Source organism: Wolffia australiana, chromosome 4 (assembly GCF_029677425.1).
Source record: "Wolffia australiana isolate 7733 chromosome 4, ASM2967742v1".
Lineage (NCBI taxonomy): Eukaryota > Viridiplantae > Streptophyta > Magnoliopsida > Alismatales > Araceae > Wolffia > Wolffia australiana.
The window spans coordinates 20,023,923-20,043,695 of NC_135838.1; the positions used below are offsets into that span (position 1 = coordinate 20,023,923).

Consider the following 19,773-nt stretch of genomic DNA (forward strand, 5'->3'; position numbering starts at 1 on the left):
AGATGTCAGATAATAAAGTGGTGACTGTTGAAGTAGTAATGGAACTAGCGTATATGTGAAACTGAGTTTTATGAACATAACTTATGAATTAGGAACATAAAGAGAATGTACATATGACATTAGGAATACATGTAGAGAGACAGGATCTGTACACAAATGACAAAAAATTGTTTTAATTTTTTGAACTAAGCATTTACATACTTTGATGGAAATTTCTTTTAATCTTCTTCTTGGGTCACCTAACATCATAAAAATAAATGATAATTCATATTACCTAATATATTTCCTTTTACTCACAAAAAAATTATTCTGAAAGTATGTTTGATTCAGAACATTGCCAACAGTCAAGTCTAAACTTCAACATAAATTTTCACTAGCCATGGCCCTGTCATAATATTTTCCTTTTATAATTTTGCCACATATAATGCCTAAAATGATGTAATTATATGATATGGTAAACCAGAACGTGTTGTAATGAGCACTAGCCTCCAGAATATGATCATAGAAACCATCAAAATCATGACACTAATCAAAACAGTCCTAGGAATGATAAGCAGTATTTCACAATGATATTAAAAAGTATAATAATTATGTAGTTCATGATAATAATTAGATAAGATATACAAGTTACTTTAGAAGTTCAAATATCTCCCTAAAATCCATTGAATCATCACATTCTTTAGGTTAGACTAGAATCATGCTGCCGAGCTAGAGAAAGAATTAAATAAACGGAAATTACAATATTGGTCCTTCAAAAAGACAATTTATAGGGCATTATGAATGATAAATATAAAAAATAAAAAATCTCATTCCCTCAAGATTTTGTAACTCAACATATGTACAAAATGAAGCCATTGTGAAGCATTATATCAGAATTATTTTATGATTTATGATATATGTTTTACTAATGAGATTTTCCAGGACAAAAAATTAGTGCCTTAATTTAGTGGTTTTTACCTCAAATGTACACACAAATTTCATGAACGCCAATTCAAAAAGTATTACCAGTCAAACTATTTTACATTATATGAAAGTAAATTTAATGCATTTACAGTTTTTATTTCATTTATTTACCTTTTCTTCCACCTGTCGTCACCACCACCTGTCCTGTTAGAGGTAAACACTACTTGTATTCATCTCGTCCAGTTATATACTGGCTTATATAATGTGAGAAAGGGAGGGCCAGTCTAGCTCAAATCACTTATTTGATGCGTGGGAAATAAGTGGCTTATGAGGGCTTTAAACAGGGCGGGTCACTTAAAACTCATGGCCCACTAACTATAGACAAACCATAAATATAAATAAACTACTCAAAAAAACACAAACTAAATATATCAGCCCCATCAAAATTACACACTAGAATTTTTCATATATATATATATATTTGTTGATACTGAGGTGGTACCTTTAATTATCAATGGATCACATTCCTATAAATTTTCATTTGTTAACCATAGAATACGGCATAAGTTACTGTCCAATCCAAAATATAATCACAAAAATGAATTATAACTGAATTTCATGGTAGTTCAATGCAATGGGTATAAACTATCCTTAAGGACACAATGTGAAAATAAATTTACTTTTATGTCTCATAGTAAATACTATCTCACTAATAAAAAATATATTATTTCAGTGAGAAAGTGGAGACAATAAATTTACCCAAATAACATTGCTTTAGGTGAGACTTCAAATGTGCTCATGACCCTAGTTTAATAAATTGAACTAAAGGTTCAGCTTTTTGAAAAAACTAAAACTCCACATTCTATGGAAATATAACATTTATATTGTTTTAAATTAATGCTAATGAATACAATCTTCATATTCCAGAACCAGTTAAAATATGTATCTAAACTCTTTCTTACCAACGGAGCATGCATAAATTATCCATCTACAATTTATTACGCATATTAAAATATTGCACATAGTGTCTCTGCACATAAAAAATTGAACACCGCTGAGAAAGTGGAGACAATAAGCTCACTTTGTTCCAATATGAAGGAATTGAATTATAGCTCATTAAATTAATCTTGATAGATATCATTTCCTGGTTAAACCAATCATTGAGTCAATATAAAACATATAAAAAGTTCTAGCTATTATTGAACACGACATATGTTTTCAATATTAGCTATAAATGCACTTTTTCTTGTAAAAAGGATATGAGTAGCATCAACCTATGAAAGTGTTGAAAACTGGATGGCCATACAAAAGGTAACTTCCTTTTGAAATTGCATTATCGAGGCTGTGCAGTTTGGGGAATATTTTCTGTCATGCCCATATTTTTATCTAAATTTTAATTTCATTCATTTTTATCACAGAATGTACATGGGAGCTTATCTATTATTGGTTTTATGCTTTATGATGTTGGAAATAATGCTGAGGGGGTATATCCAAGTGTTTTAAAAAGTTTAGGACAGAAAATAATGAACGCCAGAGAGGGAAATAATGATCGGTGGGTATATTCAAGTATTTTATAAATTTTATGACAGAAAATAAACAACTAAAGGCCAATTATCAATACATATTTCAAATTATATGTTTATCGTATATTAAAATATTTAATTTTCAAACTTCATCAAGCAGGTATTGTGTAAGTTCAAGAATAACCACTAGACCAAACTTTTATATGCCCTATACTCTGGCTTTTGTTGGTTCTTTGAAAATATTTCTCGATTTCAAATGTAAAAAAGTGAATATCAGGGTTATCTATGAAAATATCAAAGTAAAGGAAATCAAGACTATAGAATTATCAAGAGCAACAGCCTATATGTGAGCATAAGGAGAGGGTAGATAGAGACAAAATGGAACTCCTCAGCGAATCAAGTCTAACACGTGACCGTACAAACTCTAAAATCTTTAAGCATTTCAAGTTCGATTAAAGTAAAAAATAAGTGTTGTAGGAGCATTAATTTGAATATTTTTTTTGAAAAGGACTTATCTTCAACATTCAGACTGAAAAATTCCTCTACAACTTTTATATTTTTAACACGTCCCTTCCCTCTGCCATTTCTTGGGTCATAGGGTTTGCAAATTTTCCACGATCCCAGACCATCTGAATAAATTCGAAGGAATGCTTTGATAAATACATGTTGATCAGTGAGCCATCACAGTTTCATTATCTGGTATTTTCCGAATTTTCAAAAATCATGTAAAAACCTTTAGATGTGATACGTACTCTGATTAAAAAAACATAACTTCGTTTCTAACATGAATAATTCCATGAAAATGACCCCGCATCAAAGCCTTCCACGGGTAGCTCGTCTCTTTTGAGCAGAGCGTGCCTCTTCCCTAAGAAAAACCCTACCCTGTGTCGTTTCTCTGCCTCAATACCTGGGTTTTACTTTCCCTCATTCCAAGCTTATCCACCCGTCATCTGCAATAGATCTAACCGGGGATTTCCTCTTAGCTCTAGAAGAGTTTTACAGTAGCGGAGGGACCCCAGTGTAACGTACACTCTACTGGGGCGACTGAACCCTCAAGCCAAGGACAAAAGAAAACTTCAGGCAAAAGGTCAACAAGGCGTTCAGAAGAGCGGACGGATTCCCCGTTTTCTACAGATAATTTTATTCTCAATTATTGAAGCCCGATCTACACGGACGACATCCGTCCACTCGCTACCCTCGTGGCCTCTGCTACATGATTCTTCAACCTCATACGTCACATCTCATCTTTCACACCAGGTTTCTCCACTAGCTCCTCGCTTTCCCCCAACTTCTTCTTTTTATCGTCTGTGACAATTATTTGAAAGGACTATCCAAGGAGGGAAGGTACACGGACACACGTCTCGTCATGGCTTACAACTTACAAGCTCAGTAGTCGCTTGCGTTTCCGCAGCCTGCTTATCTTTGTTCTTGACGAAGAGAGTTTCCATCTCTTCCAGAGTCTTGCCCCTGGTCTCGGGGAGGACGGCGAAGAAGAAGATCCAAGCGGCGGAGGCTATGCCAGCGTAGAGGAAGAAGGCGCCGCCGATAGTCATGGCCTTGTATAAGGATATGAAAGTCATGGTGATAACGCCGCTCGTGACGCGGTTCACGGCCACGCCCATGCTAACTCCCTGCGCGCGCAGCCGCAGAGGGAAGATCTCCGAGCTGTAGACCCACGCTATCGGCCCGAGCCCGATAGAGAAGAAGGACACGAAGGAGAGCGTGCTTGCGATGCAGATCGCCGCAGCCCAGTAGAGCTTCTCGGCGGGGTGGCGGTTCACCACCGTCAGCCCGGCGCCGAGCATAAGCAGAGAGCAGAGCATTCCGCCGGCGCTGCAGAGAAGCAGTGGCCGCCGGCCGACCCGGTCGAGAAGAAAGGTCGCCACCAAGATGAAGGCCGTCTTGGTGAACCCGACGGCGACCGTGGTGGCCAAAAGAGTCGATTTTTTCTCTATCCCGGCCTTCTCGAAAACTCTTGGGCTGTACAGAACCACCGAGTCAATCCCGGAAGCCTGCTGGAAGAAGTGGATGGCCACAGCGGCGATCAAGATCCGACGGACGGTGGGCGTAGGATTGATCAGAAGCTGCTTCCAGACGTCCCCGGCGGCGGATTCCGAGCTCTCCGCCGCGGCTTTGATTTCCGCCAGACGTAGTTCGGCTTCTTCTTCGGTGTCGGAGATTTTGTAGAGGACCTGCTTGGCCGCGTCGATTCTGCCCTTCATGACCAGCCACCGGGGCGACTCGGGCATGGCCATGACGCCGCCCGCGAGGAAGACGGCGGGGACGGCGCCGACGCCGAGCATGAGCCTCCAGCTGAGGCGCTCGGGAAGCGGGGAGAAGGCGTAGTTTGAAACGTACCCCAGCATGATCCCGGCGTTGATGAAGACCTCCGGAAAAGACGTGAGGCGGCCTCTGCTGGCGGCCGGCGAGACTTCGGCGGTGTAGACCGGCGCGATCATCAATGCGTAGCCGACGCCGATCCCGGCTACGAACCGCCCCACCATGAGAAACGCGTAGTTGGTGGCGAAGCCCATTAGCAGCGCGCCGGCGAAGAAGATAGCCGCGGCGAGGACGATGGTGAGCCGCCGGCCTATCCAGTCGGAGGTTTTACCCGCTAAGGCGGAGCCGATGAGGGAGTAGAGGTTGAGGACCCCCACGAGGACCTCGATCTGGGTGTCACTGATCTTTAGATCGTCTTTGATGAAGATCACCGCCCCGCTCATCACCCCGATGTCTGTTTCACACTGGAGTTATGTCCTGTTCCAAGAAAAAGGAAACTAACAGTCTCCGAAGTGAACAGTTCTCACCGTAGCCTAGAAGAATGGACGTCATGGAGGCTAGCAACGCGCAGGAAAGCGCGTACTTGCTCTTCCTCGTCTTCTTCGCCTCTCCCATGGCCTGCCCCGTCTCTTCTCCCTCTCTCCTCGATCGATGCTCGTCCTCTTCACCCATTCCGAGAGAGCGAGAGTGAGTTCTTGCTGGGTTCTGAAGCGCGAATCCGTGAGGCATAAATAGCGGCAGGCGGAGCCGCGCCAGGATGACGAGGCATTGAAAACTTTGAGTCCGAATCTTAAACGGAAAGTGAAGTAAATTATTAAAGAATTCCATCATCTGCAAGGAACAAGGAGGTCAGAGGGGAGCATTTATCACAATCACGATCATGGGTCTCGCGGGATTGTCGACTAGCAGGCCAAAATCTCCGCGGTGGCTTCCAACTATAGATCTTCTACTCGGCAGTCAAAGAACGGGGGCTGCCCATTCCGGCCCAAATTCAAGTTGGAAGGTCCAGCCCGGTTATCGGTGGATGACTGGTCGGAATGGCTCCTTCTCTCCAATCAATCCGATCTAGAGAGAGAAAGAGAGACGTCCCACAGTCCCATCCAGAGAGATGAATCAGAGATGACATAAGTGGCGGCGTGTGGTAGCCAGGGGAGCCGGCCTCGAGCTTCCTTGTGTCGTCTAGCGCGTGTCTTCATTCGACAGGCGCAGGTGTCCTCTCCTTCTTTCTCCTTCCTTGCGCTGGCTGTCTCATCTCTAGCCTCGGAAATCGACCTCCACCGTTCGATCTCGGCGATGGCGACGATGGGGCCCGGTTTTTCCCCTCGTCAACGAAACTTGGACGAGGGGAAGGGGGTGGTTCCTTTAACGTCATCTCCCGGCTCTGTTAGACTGTTACTACGATTGGATTCGGGCCAGCTCCTCCCTCATCCGCTACTGTTCTTGCTGGATCTTGGAATTTCATTGATGGGCAACCCGTTCCTGTAGTTTTCTCTGAGGGGGGTGGCATTTCCTGCTCAAGTGACGCATATTTTTTTATAATTCTCTCATCTGGGCAGATGTCCTCCGTATAAAGTCAATAACTTGCCCAGCCTCGGTGGACAGCGCAGTTACTGTCGTCGCCGCCGACTGGAGGAAGAAGAAGAAGAAGATGAGCGGGAGGTTCAGGTTGCGGATTCCTTGGGCGATCTCCTCTGTCAATTCCCGTCGGCCGAAGAAGGAGTCCGACGGCGAGGCGCCGCAGCCGGCGTTCTTGTGGGAGAACGAGGAGAACTGGCTCGTCATCTCCCCCAGAGAAGACGGTAAACGTGAGAAGATCGACTCAGAGGATGGCGAGGAGGAACTCTTCCCTCCTCTCAGTCTCCGCCATTGCCGCAGGAGAAGAAAGAACGACAGGCCCAATAGAGGCTCCCACGCCAGCGTCTCCTCCGCTGATAGCCACTGGTTCAGCAGCGATAGCGAGAAAGAGGAAGCCGAAGGCGAGACAGAACTGGTGATGGCGTCGTCCCGGAGCGTCTCGACCGACGATTCTTCGCCGCCGATCGAGAGGTTGAAGACGGAGCCGCTGTTGAAGGAGAGCGTGGCGGTTGTGAAGAAGTCTGAGGACCCTTATTGGGACTTTCGGAGCTCCATGGCGGAGATGATAATAGAGAACGACTTGTACGAGGAGGAGGAGTTAGAGCAGCTCCTTCAATCCCTCCTCGTGCTCAACTCGAAGCAACATCATCCCGCCATCGTGCTCGCCTTCTCCGATGTCTGGGCTGCCATCTTCGACACCACTTAGTCGACGCCGATATTTCCTCTAATTATTCTATCTCGTGTATGTACTAATAAACCGATGATTTTCTGTGGATAACGTAAGGCGCAGTCCTGGAGACATCAGAGTCCTGAAAGATGGGATTTCCAAAAATTCAAATCTGGAAATGACTGCGATTTTGGTCATACTGTTTCTTCCTTCTGTCAATATCGCTTCAAGTTCTTGGGATTTTCAGGACTTTTATCAGGTGCATGCCGGCGTAGCGTGAGGACGTCCAGTAGAAGAGGTTTTTGACTGAGAAAAAAAGATGTAGAATTGAGAAGGGTAGATAATAGGGGTGGCCCCGGGTGGGTTTGTAAGTCTAGAACTGCGGGATAACCGAGAGAAGGAAAAACCGATAGTAATAAGAATAGAAAAGGAAGAACGATAGTACGGGGTCCCCCGCATGCCCCGCCGTTCCTTTCGTACGTTTTAGACGTCTCCGCTTTTCATGGGATAAAGTTGGGACATCAGAGGCTCTGTAGGCAAATAGGGATATCGCCACGCGCGAGGAACAGAAGAAATGTGAAGCTCCAGTAGGGCGTATGAGGGAGATGTTACCGAAAGTCTTCTCAAGATGCGTTAAAGTCAGAAATCTGGGAAAACCACCAAGTTTTTTTCCATCTTTCTCTTGTCGGGAAAGCAAGAATTCAGATATACTTTTTTGCGTTTTATATTGCTCATAGTTCAATCCCATCAGTGAATGCAACACCTAGCTTGCATTTTTAATGTGACCAAGCCTTTGTCCGGATATTTTCTACAGCCTTGAAGGCTGAGTCAGGTAAAAAGGCATAAAACATTGAAGATGATTCTTTTTCTCACCAACTACTGCATAGTCCCAGAAACCTGCACCAAAAGAAGTACTATACCGGTATTCAATGGTCTGAATAAGGGAAAAAAATAACCATAGCTCAATCAGTATAGTTCAATCTCCTCAGTGGATGCAGTCCATTGTTTGCATTTAAGATGTAAGCAACCGTTGGTTGAAATATTTTCTTTTGCCTTGACTGAAGAGTCAGAAACAAATGCATGGCAATGGTGAAGATGATTTTTTCCTCGGGTTAATATCACGGTTCAGCCTAAAGTTTTTCGAAAATTCGAGTTACAGCCCTATCTTTTTTTTCGCCGCGTCACAGCCCGAAACGCCCATTTGGTCCGCCGTCGCAGCCCGGGCGTGACGTGGACTCGATGAGGCTGCCAGGTGGAATTCTGGCGGCGTCCACGTAAGCGGAATCCACTTGGCAGACACGTGGAGTCCACGTCATAACGCGATTTGAAGAAAGTGAGAAATAGGAACGATTAGTCACCTGGGAGTGAGTCACCCGGGAGAGAGCGCAGAAAGGTGGTGAAGGAGAAGGAGACGGTGGAGAAGGAGGAAGAAAGGGCGTCGGGGAGAAGGGGCTTTCGCGCTGATCAAGGACTTTGGCCACAACGGCGACCATGCCCTTTCTTCCTCTTTCTCGCCGTCGCCCTCGCCCTCCTCGATCGGCTGAAGCGGCCACTCGACTGTCGCGCCGACGGTCCTCACCTGCAACACCGTCATCAACACCTGCGCCCGGGCCACGGAGGTGCCCTGGGAGAAAGAGGAGATGGGCAAGCTAAATTCATGCTCTTCCATACCCATTTGCCCATTTGCGCTTGCTGTTCTAGGGTTCTTAGAACAGGAGGATGTGGGCAGAGAAGATGTTCTACGGACGTGCCTGGTTATGTTGGGAGCGGTTATTCTTGTTGTGGCTTTCTTGACCTTCTCCGTCAAGAAGATGATCGCCACTTATATCTTCGGTATCCTTGGAATCTCTGGGATTATGCTTCCGGATTGGGAGTATTTAGATCATGATTACTCTCAGTGGCTGACTCCCATGCCTGCTGATAGCCACAGTGGCACCGTCGGCGCATTCGACCAGAGCTCCAGGTTTGATTGATCTTCAATTTGGGAAGTATGATATCGCAATCTAAATATCGCAATCTATCTCAATTTCAATCTATCTTAATTCTACTAAATTTAACTTCCCAAGTGGAATGTAAATTTTTAACTACCTTGAATTTTGTGATAAAAATCTGAGAAAGTATTCCTTCCCAGGTTGTTATCAATCAGATTGGAGAGGCCCTCTCATCTGCAACTGAGGTTCTTGAATCGTTAGCTTTCCGAGTCTTATGTCTCTGCCAAAGGGTTTCTTTTTCACCAGATAAATCTCATCATTTACTGGGAAGCAGCAATTGGAAATTTAGTAGGCCCGTGTATAATTTTTCACCTGGTTGAAGGAATGCAGAGTGTTGCTTCTAATCTTGCTGAGGTGGTCTGTGAAGAACGAGCACTTACTGAAGAGTGCGGAGAGCTCTTGGCTCTAACGCATGCACTGCAGGTAAGTGAGCTATCCACTAGTCAATAATTTCTTTTTTTGTAATATGAACGTTATTCTTAATAAGACATTTTTTTTTGTTCATTCATAAGTACCAATTTCTGTTAGACAATAATTATATTTGCTTTTGTTAATCAGTTCAGCCGACTTCCCATTCCACGAGAATCTTGGCGTGGGAGATGATCTTCCACCTTAAATTTTTTTCATAATTTAATGTCAAATTTATAGAATTGTAGGTGTCTTTAAATATAAGAAATCTGTAAATTGTTAACTTTAAATTTTCTTGTGCAGATGCGTTCAAACAAATAGAATGTCTGAGAAAACTGATATTTACAGTTTTGGGGTCGTTCTGCTTGAGCTCGTTACTAGAAGGCCAGCAATTGATGTGGACAGAACCCACATTACTCAGAGAGCTCAAACAAAACTGGAATAGGGAGATGTATGCAGTATTATGGACCCAAGAATATAAGGCGAATATGTATCCCCATGACAGGCCGTCCATAACTGATGTTGTTGTGCAACTGAAGGAATTTAAAGTTGTATCCCCACTTTCGCATGCTGACTTCTGGTTATTGCACTTAATGTTTAGTTTGGTTTATCGTTTTGGTTAATGAATTAATTGAGCAGGCCTGAGGAAATTAAGCAAATTACATTATAATGCTGATCTAGTGCCTAATGAAATTGTCTTCTAAATGTTTGAAATTATGCCACCTGAGGAAGCAAACACATACAAATTTCATGACGTTTTTAACAGGAATTATTGATACAATCTATGTCGATAAAACCATTCACATTAAAAGCAACATCATAAACAACGGTTTGAAATGTTTTGACAAATCATTACGACCACGATTGAAGGTAAATGTATAAATTCTTTTCTTGAATGATTAGGCACAAATTTTAAATAAGCCCCCTTGAGTAGATCAACAGAAACTGAGAAGCCGAGACATAAATAGAAGTAGATCAACAGAAATATATAAAGAGGTAAAGATAAGGATAGAACCATAAATACGTGTAGATCAATACAGACATTGAGATAAAGATAGACATATATAAGGATATAGACGTGAATATGTAGAGAGGACATATCTATCAAAACATATCTGATGAGATAGATATTAACATAAACGAAGAGAAACATATCAATTGTGATAGAGGACCACATAGACGGCCACATATATAGCGAATACGAAAATTGTTCATATCATTAAATAACAAGTAAATCATGTTCTACAAAAGTTCTGACAGTGCACGTGAATAATAAGGTCAAGCGCATTGAGGTTTCGTCGCCCCATTGCAACTTCATCGGCGATCCCTGCATTCTTTGATAATTGGCGGATATGTAGACCGCTGAGATCCCTGCATGATTGATCAAACAACTTTATTAGTTAACGTTGAAAAAACTCAAAGAAGCATGTAAACAAAGTTGGGCATAAAATTAGAACTGTACTTGGCCTCCAACTTCTATTCTTCGTTCAGTACATGTCTTCCGATTATGGCCAACTTGGTGGTAGAGGGAGCACGTGATATGCACGCCTTTCTTCGATAGTCTTTGTACCATGGGTTCTTTCTCACTGACGTCAATTTTCCTCTTCAGCTTGGGCCTTCCAGGTTGTCTCCTCACAAGAGGAGGGAAAAGATAGCTCCCGTCAGCTTCGCACCATAAGTTTTTTTCCATTCATTGGCGGGATACCGTAACTATATGCTAGTTGGTAGACATCTTTCTTCAACCACTCACTGACAAAAATGACGGGGTCCTCCTTGATCCAATGAATGCAAGATATAGCATGGGGGCATGGAATGCCCCTTAACTCCCAATATCCGCAACTGCATGTTCTACGAAGTAGATCAACCACAAATCTGCTTCCCAAGTCAGTAACCTCGAATTGATACTTCCCCGCATGCCTAAGAGTGCATGTCCTTGACTTCTTCTTGTTCTCTTCGACCAACTCCCTTAACCGGAGGCATAACGTATCATTTCTGTTAGAAAACAACTCCCTTTTTTTGCTACTCTCTGCATGACTGCACCTCTAATTTCTTCCAGCATGTCTATGATAGGCTTAGATCTAGCATGTATGATGTAATTGTTGAAGCACTCACAAATGTTGTTGTCAATCACCTCACACTTTGTATCCCTACTAATGTACGCCCTGCAAAACTTCTTTATACCTATGTCTTGGAAGTCTTGCGCAGCTTGTGGATTCACTGTGCTCATCTCCCTCATAATCCGTTGGATATCTTCATGCGTTGTAGACTTCACAGCTCTCCAGAATAAGTTCTTCAAAATTTCTGTAGAATGCCCTTTCTTCTTCCAATTTGCATAGATGTGCCTAGCACAATTTCTATGCTCCGCATTGGGTAATAAATTCTCCACTGCATTTTTCAGTCCCTGCACGATGTTAGACAGGACCAATCTGTTAAAATACTACAGTTGTTGGACGATAAGCATTAAGAGTTCAAAGAAATAAAAAACATATGTACCTTCTGCTGATCGCTAATAAGAGTCCAGCCATTTCCGTCAACCATTCCTAAATCATTCATCAGAAGCTGAATAAACCAAGTCCACGAAGATTGATTTTCACCTTCGACTACCGCCCAGGCAATGGGGAACATTTGATTATTCCCGTCCTTCCCAACAACACTCAATAGTTGGCCTTTAAGTTGGGTCTTCAAAAAACATCCGTCCAATCCAATGACTCGTCTACAACCTTCAAGAAACCATCTTGCTATGGAATCAAAACATATGTAGAGGAGCTTAAACCTAACCAAAGAATCTGGAGTCGCTCTATCAAGAACCAGCTCAAAAGTACCATTCCTATTTACCTTTTTTAACTCGGCAACATATGCAGGAAGCATGTGATAATGGTCGTCCAAAGTTCCTCGAAGCTTCATGCGCGCCTCGGACCTAGCTCTATAACAGGTTTGCTTTGAAATGGTGATTCTGAATAGTTCATTTATTTCCCGCATCATATCTGCCACCTTCAAATCCATATTCATCCGAATTTTCTCTAAAAAGTGTTTCGCAACCCAATGATAATCGGCTTGGCTGTTCCTCGGAGCTCTAGTGCACGAATGAGTATCATTAAGCGTTTTCACTACAAACGCCTCTCTCGTTCTATCCCAACTAGCGTATATCCTCCACGGGCAACATCCCTTGCAAACAACTTCAACTTTCCGGTCACCAGACCTTGGAAAAGTGATGTTGAATCCGTTCCATATAGCATGGTCCTTTACAGCTGCCCTAAACTGAGAAGCCGATTCAAATTTCATGCCCAATCGAAATATAAAACTCTCAGTGGGACAGCCTGGATCATACGTCTTCCGCGTGTATATGTACCTTCCATTTTCATCCTCAACATCGGTATCATTGGGGGTTAACATGTCACCCTCGGAATCATCATACTTGCTATGATATCCAACAACAAATGTTTGTTGTTGGACATGTTCGTTTCTAAGTCTGTGGCCGTCTACCAATTCCTCATCCCATTCGTCACTCGAATATTCGTCGGGGGCACTTAAATACACTTCACTTTCCTCCTCTTCCCTACCTATATCATATTCAGAGTCATCATCGCTATCGTAATCAGAACCAAACACCTTACACTCGTCATCAGCCTGTATAAGAGATAGATGGAAAACAGTAATTGATCATGAGTGCTAAATACTTAAATTACCAAGGAGATCTTACATTCTTCTATGACAAACAGATATCTGAAATTACATTGGAAATAATAAAAAAATACAATATTTAAGTACAAAGGGAAAAATAAAGATAATAAAAACTTACATTACTTAAAGCCAAGCGTCCACCGTCAAAGAATAGAAGAACGCCTAAAAATGCAAAAAAACAAAAGGATGTTCGCATTGAGCCGATGAGTTAAGTCAATTAGAATTCCAAAACGTATGGGTTAAAAAGGAATTTTGCATCAAGGTAGATATGTACAAAGTTAGAGAGCTACGTAGCTAGACAGAAAGACTGTAGATATGTACATTGATAGGTAAGAAATCATGTAGAAAAAACACATTAATAAACTGACATAAAGATTGAGATATACAGTCCACAGATATCCTCTGCGGTTTAAAAAAACCAGCAGGTCACCACAAGAGGAAACAATCCACAGATAGAAAGATGGTTATATCTAACAAATTATAAGATCATTTAAAATCCACCTATCCCAACTAAAGATCATTTAAAATCGACCTATCACAGAATGAACACGCGGATGAATGACTCAAACCATTCAATGTTAATCCATCGTCATTAAATTTTCATAAAATTTCAGCAACATGGGCCAGAATTGCCGGCAATAACAAGAAATAGATAGTAGTATAGCTTCTACAGCCCAGGCAATGAATGTTTAAGGCAATTTTCAAAAGCCAGTACTGTCAATCGACGCGCAATAAGATAAATTCTTAGAAAATATACATGAAAAATCTGAGAAAAAATGAGGAGATGAACGATGACTCAGCAAATGAATATGCAGATGAATTAGTCGAACCATTCAATGCTTACTCATCATCATTAAATTTGCAAAACATTTCAGCAATATGGGCCAGAAATTAGCGGTGATAAAAAAAATAGCCAAGAGAATTTTAGGACAATTTTCACACGCAAGAACTGTCGACCGACACGCAGCAGGATACATTCGTCAAAAATAAACATGAAAAATACGAGAAAAAACTAGGAGATGACCCATGATTAAGTGAATGAACACGTGGAAGAATGACTCAAACCATTCAATGCTAATCCATCGTCATTAAATTTTCATTAGATTTCACCAATTTGGCCCACAAATTGGTGGCGATATCAAGAAATAGACAGTAGGATAGCTTCAAACTCTGTTGAATAGATGTTCGCTCTGGTTTTATACGACTTTCCTCAGATCAATATCACCTTGAGGAATTTAACATTACAGAGTTTGTGTTAAAAAAAAATCAATGTTACATAGGTATATCTTAGACCTCTAATTAGCAGATCAGTGGGCCTGAATGGCTATGAAAAGTGTTTTAGTTGAAGTGGCCTCTGATACGAACCTAGGTGTTCTATTCGGGAGAGAAAGGAAGAAGAGAAAACTGGCTCAATGTATTTTGGAATAGGAATATGCAGGTGGAATGTGCATAAAATGGTAAGACTGAAATATATTTCCTCAAACTAAATGCCCTATAGATCGCCCAAGTGACGCAGCAAAAAGGAACGATCTGCTTGATTAGAACCTTAGTAGGGACATAGAGCCAAGAACCCTACCTCGTGGAATGCCCGTAGACAAGAAGAAGCTCGCAACGAGCTCTCCTCTCCTCTCCAACGAAGTTCACGTAAAATGGAAGCCCCTTCTCCCCGACGCCCTTTCTTCCTCCTCCACCACCGTCTCCTTCTCCTTCACCACCCTTCTGCCCTCTCTCCCGGGTGACTCACTCCCAGGTGACTAATCGTTCCTATTTCTCACTTTCTTCAAATCGCGTTATGATGTGGACTCCACGTGTCTGCTAGGTGGATTCCACTTACGTGGACGCCGCCAGAATTCCACCTGGCAGCCTCGTCGAGTCCACGTCACGCCCGGGCTGCGGCGGCGGACCAAATGGGCGTTTTGGGCTGTGACGCGGCGAAAAAAAAGATAGGGCTGTAACTCGAATTTTCGGAAAACTTTAGGCTGAACCATGATATTAACCCTTTTTCCTCACCAACAACTGTAGTCCCATAAACGAACATCAAAAGAAGTACTCTAAGAGAAGTCGATCGTCTTAGTGAGGGAAAATAATAACCATAGCTACCTACTCTAACGAAGCCATAGAGAAATAGGACATATGTAGGTAGTATGAAGTTATTTGGGCACTACATGTCAAACCGTTCTCTTCCCGTACTAAAAGTAATGGTGTTCAAAATGATTTTGGAGATTTTGAAGTTAAGAAAAATAACTAAGTTGTTCCATCATGATTCTTTGTAGTCTCTAGAAATAAATTGTTCTAGAGAGCTTGCATCTATGTTGTCTGAAAGTTTCGACGTTTTCCGAACAAATTTTTACCCAAAACATAGACGATTTCTTGGAGCTCTAGAGCAAGAGTGGAGCCAAGTCAATGCGAGCGAAAAGAGAATAACAATCAGATAAGACAAGAACCAGATGTGTCGAATCCCTCTAAGAAAGAAGATAAAAGGGACAGAATGAGAAGAGATGTGTTACAAAAGGGAAACATGTGCATATCTAATGTGCATATCTCAGGGTTGAGAAAAGAATGTAGGGTAGGCAACGCCATAAATGCCCTAACCACATAGGAATAAACTCTACACATCCTCATGACCCCTCAAATTGAATATAGATCAAGAATACAAAGTTGGTCATAATAGAACGGAAGTTTGGAAATCTTAATCTCTAGATGAACACCTCAGCAAGTTGAGTCTCAACATTCACATATGAAGGCATGAGTCAATTGTTATCAACATCTTCATAAATTAATCACATGCCTAATTTGATTTTTTCTTTCCTGTCTTTTTCAGGGTAGAATATTTAATAGTGTTTCTAAGTCTGTTAAGAAACTATAAGGGAGATAAATCGGTATTTTTCAATTAATCATTATCTTTTAGGACTAATATGATGGGTTCTTGGGACTTAATTGAGGAAATTATCAAATGATTAACATAGCAAAGATAGAAAATAGAGTCGTTCCGAATATCTAAAACTCGTCATCAAATCACCAAAACAAATCTCCAAAATTGGTGGACCAAATATGTGTTTTCTCCATTCCTTGAGTGAGATGTGTTGAGATGTTCATGTGGCCATCCACAAGATGTAGCTATACAATATGCAGCAAATCAAATGACTTCCTTTATCTTGACAATCCCCATTATCACTCCACCACTGTCATTTTGTCATAATGATCACACAGGATTGGTGGCGAGCAATTGAAGAAGGGTGGGGCAATTGAAGAATTCTGGCCTAGGTGAGTTTATTTCTAGTTTCTCCCCTATTTATATGGTGTGGATTTTTTTCATCAAAACACTTAAACTTAACTATATATTTATAACATCCAACTAATATGTGTGTGTGAGTCTCTAGCACGATGTATTAGTCTAGTTAACAACTAGAAGGCCCCCAATAATATTTATAGGCCAACCAAATTAATTTCCTAATCACGAATTGATTTAACTCAATTGGTACATTTAGTTCAGCTCGTGGGGTGCCAAGCTACAACTTGTATCATATAAGGTACAAAGGATATAAACTTTCTCATGCAACCTTAAAATGGTCGGCAGTTAAACCTTAGTTGGTCATCTGAGTTTGTGTTGAACTCTTAGATATTCCACTATTATAAACTCAAAATTAGGGGTTAATGTTACATCTTTGTTTGATTTTTTTAATCATTTAAATGTATAAAAAAATGCTCAATTGAATGTACTAGATAGTAGAAGAGTACAGGTCGTCTCCACGGAGAATGGATATTAGGAAATAACTCTCTTGATATGGTGACTTTAAGAGGGCAACAAGGGATATGCATAATGTAAGAGGTGGTGATAAGATGAAGATGGTGATATGAGATGGGGATAATAACTACTAAATAAGAACAAGACGATATTACCATGAGTGGTAGATAGTGGGACATGAACGAAGCAAGTGAAAATGAGGGAGTGGACTAGAGGAAGATGTGAAGAACTGATGATAGGAAGAGATGATGAATTACGGGTAAGGATAAGAGGAAGTATTTAAATTAGTATTTATGATTTAAATTTGGTTTTGAAGATGAGATGTGAGGGAGATGACAGAATTATGTGTTGGAATGAATGTGTAGAAAGATAGATGTTTAGGGTTATTTGGGGAATGAGTGAGGAATGAGATGGGGGATGATATTTGCGTAAGGTTATTTAGGGAATGAGTGAGGAATGAGATGGTGGCTGATAGTGGTTTAGGGTTATTTAGGTCCATACAGAGGGAATCATGTGATAAGATCATGATGGCGTAGATGAACAATGATGCAAGTGGTAGCTGAAATGTAGTGTAAGTGGTAGATAAAAACAGATGGTGGATAGTGATGATGAAATGGATATGATCTACCTAAGTGAATGTGTAGAAGATGGATCAATTTAAGACAAGAGCATAACCTTAGATCCCTATGTTTCAATGAGATCAAAACATCTTCCTACATATGGAAATGATATCATCAAATTCAATCAAAAAAATCATGCTTTTATATTTCTTTTTTACTACATATTATTTATATTTGCAATTGCATTATTAACCATTTAAGTATAAAATGTGAATTTTATAATTTATTTTCCTAATCTCTATTTATATATATTTTATTGACTTTTGAGACTAATCGCACTTGACTCCTTAGAGTCAAGTGGATTTCTCACTTCTTGTTGGAGTTTTATTTGAAAAACAGGACTTAGGTAAATACAAACATGAATTTTTTATTCAAATGGGAGTATATTAGAAACTAAAGCCATCTAATGGATAATAAGAAGAGGCCCAACACAGAAGGACTCCACAATAGAAGCCCATACAAACCTCCTTAAGGACTGTGTCAACTAAAGACAAGAGTAGTGGAACTGACACACAATCCGAATTTGAAATGTTGGTCTTCAAATCTTTGAAGGGAGGAAAATGTCTATAGGCAAAAAATCAAAAAAGTCCTAGCCCTCCAAACCCTTGGAATTAAACCTAATGGCTGAGAGAGTTAGGGCACTTTTATTTATTATCTTATCCCCTCCCTTTGTATCTCATCTTAAAATTATGCTCCCAACTTGTTGATAGAGGCCTAGTGCATTAGATTTATTTGATTTAATCTTTTTATACAAGATTTTGGGAGAGAGAGTTCAAGGGTGATCAAGATTCTTTGAGAAACAACACCGCCTTGGCCTTTAGGGGAAGTGACAACAAGGTTTGTGTGATCTCCTCAATGTTTGATTTGAATTTTCTCACCATTATTACAAAACATTCCATAAGATACCCTGGGCTTTAAGCTCTCCAACGCATAAAACGGCACTAAAAAATTCCTTATGTTGCAAGAGTTCCAACATTTTCCGTCCACTACTTGTTTCTGCCACAATTTCTCCAGGGGGAAGTGCAGACTAAGCTTCTAGTTGTCTTTAAAGATTATTTCTTCCCTTACAAAAAATATCAATTTTTTTTTTAATAACTCATTAGAAACAACATAAATATATATTTCATTTGTTTAAAATATTTTTATCTAGTTGTCCATTATTTAATTCTTTTTCAATTTAGAAAATAGTAAAAAATCCAGAGAAATATAAAATCACCCAAAAATATTTTCAAATTTATATGAATTTTAATTTACTCTCTCATTACCGGGTCCTTTTGGTTTCCGCCTTTACTTACCCAATTCTATGTAAGGAAAGTTTTATAAATATTGTTGCATAAATTAGAGCCTTAAAATGAATAATTTAACACAAACTTTGATTTATCAGTTAGCATTAAATGTCATTATGGCATCATTGATTGTGATACCCAACTACTTCAGATTTAATGATGTGCTAATGCCAATCATTAGTTGTCGTTTGACAAATCGAACAAGGACATGTGGGACATGGGAAGTAAAACCTTGAAAGATAAACAAATATATGTTTTGACTAGAAAATGATATCTTTATTTATAAAATGTTGATAATTTCAGAATAAATCATTTTATGAGTCAAAAAGTATTTTCATAAAGAATCTAATGTCTGAAAATTTTGTGAAATACTTAAATATTCAAATAATCATTCTAAAAAAAAGATTTTATTATTTGATGGTTGATAACATGAATATATAATCCATTTAATACTAGTAAACATGTAAATATCATTATATTAGTCTATTAATAATTTGTGTTATCATACTAACATGCCTAATGACTTTATTGCATCATCTTCCTAGAGATTTCTCCTCTTATACCTATCGTGAAGAGTCCTATGTTGACCACTCAATCACCTTTGAGAACTCCTTAATGCACCTGATTCATGATGATTTAAAATTTCATGAATAAGAACTGGTATGGTACACTTAAAGTACAACCATTTATATACAATGTATCTTTGTTGTCTCATGTATAAGGAACACCTGCACATCCATGATGTGAATCAGCCTAATTGATAGTTTGGCATAATACCCTTATGAGATTCATATAGATCAATTTAGTAAAATCTTGCGCTACAAAGCACCCGCTCTCTCTCCTTAGTTTCCCGACACTTATGACTACGAAATCAGCCATATTCACCATATTAATGGGACTAGATAGTGATATTATATCAGGATACTTCTTGAGTATTGATAACATGAAAATTAAGCATGTTAATTCATGCTAAATCATGCATTTTAGAGCATAACTAAATCACATTTTTGTGCATGTTATCATAGCTTTTATGTAATTTTGACAAAAAATAAGTAATTCCACTTGAATACTTATTCTTACATTTAATTGAGTAT

General features: G+C 40.2%; 2 protein-coding genes across 2 annotated transcripts; one reads left to right on the top strand and one right to left on the bottom strand.

The window, feature by feature from the left end:
* Positions 1 to 3,525: 3,525 nt before the first annotated feature.
* On the bottom strand, positions 3,526 to 5,549 carry LOC144702289 (putative polyol transporter 1). Its single transcript, XM_078574280.1, has 2 exons — positions 5,234 to 5,549; positions 3,526 to 5,160 (listed from the first exon to the last, which is right to left on the bottom strand). The coding sequence occupies exons 1-2, from the start codon at positions 5,535 to 5,537 to the stop codon at positions 3,791 to 3,793; spliced, it is 1,674 nt and encodes a 557-aa protein (XP_078430406.1). The 5' UTR covers positions 5,538 to 5,549; the 3' UTR covers positions 3,526 to 3,790.
* A 190-nt stretch (positions 5,550 to 5,739) lies between these two features.
* LOC144702290 (uncharacterized) lies at positions 5,740 to 7,167 on the top strand. Its single transcript, XM_078574281.1, has one exon. It carries the CDS (start codon positions 6,355 to 6,357, stop codon positions 6,985 to 6,987), a length of 633 nt encoding a protein of 210 aa, XP_078430407.1. The 5' UTR covers positions 5,740 to 6,354; the 3' UTR covers positions 6,988 to 7,167.
* Positions 7,168 to 19,773: the final 12,606 nt, after the last annotated feature.

Bases quoted from the DNA above. Each gene is read 5' to 3' on its own strand.
- LOC144702289 (XM_078574280.1), bottom strand. From the start codon at position 5,537: ATGATGGAATTCTTTAATAATTTACTTCACTTTCCGTTTAAGATTCGG. The intron at 5,161-5,233 runs GTGAGAACTGTT...AGTGTGAAACAG, and splicing joins GTCCATTCTTCTAGGCTACG to ACATCGGGGTGATGAGCGGG.
- LOC144702290 (XM_078574281.1), top strand. From the start codon at position 6,355: ATGAGCGGGAGGTTCAGGTTGCGGATTCCTTGGGCGATCTCCTCTGTC.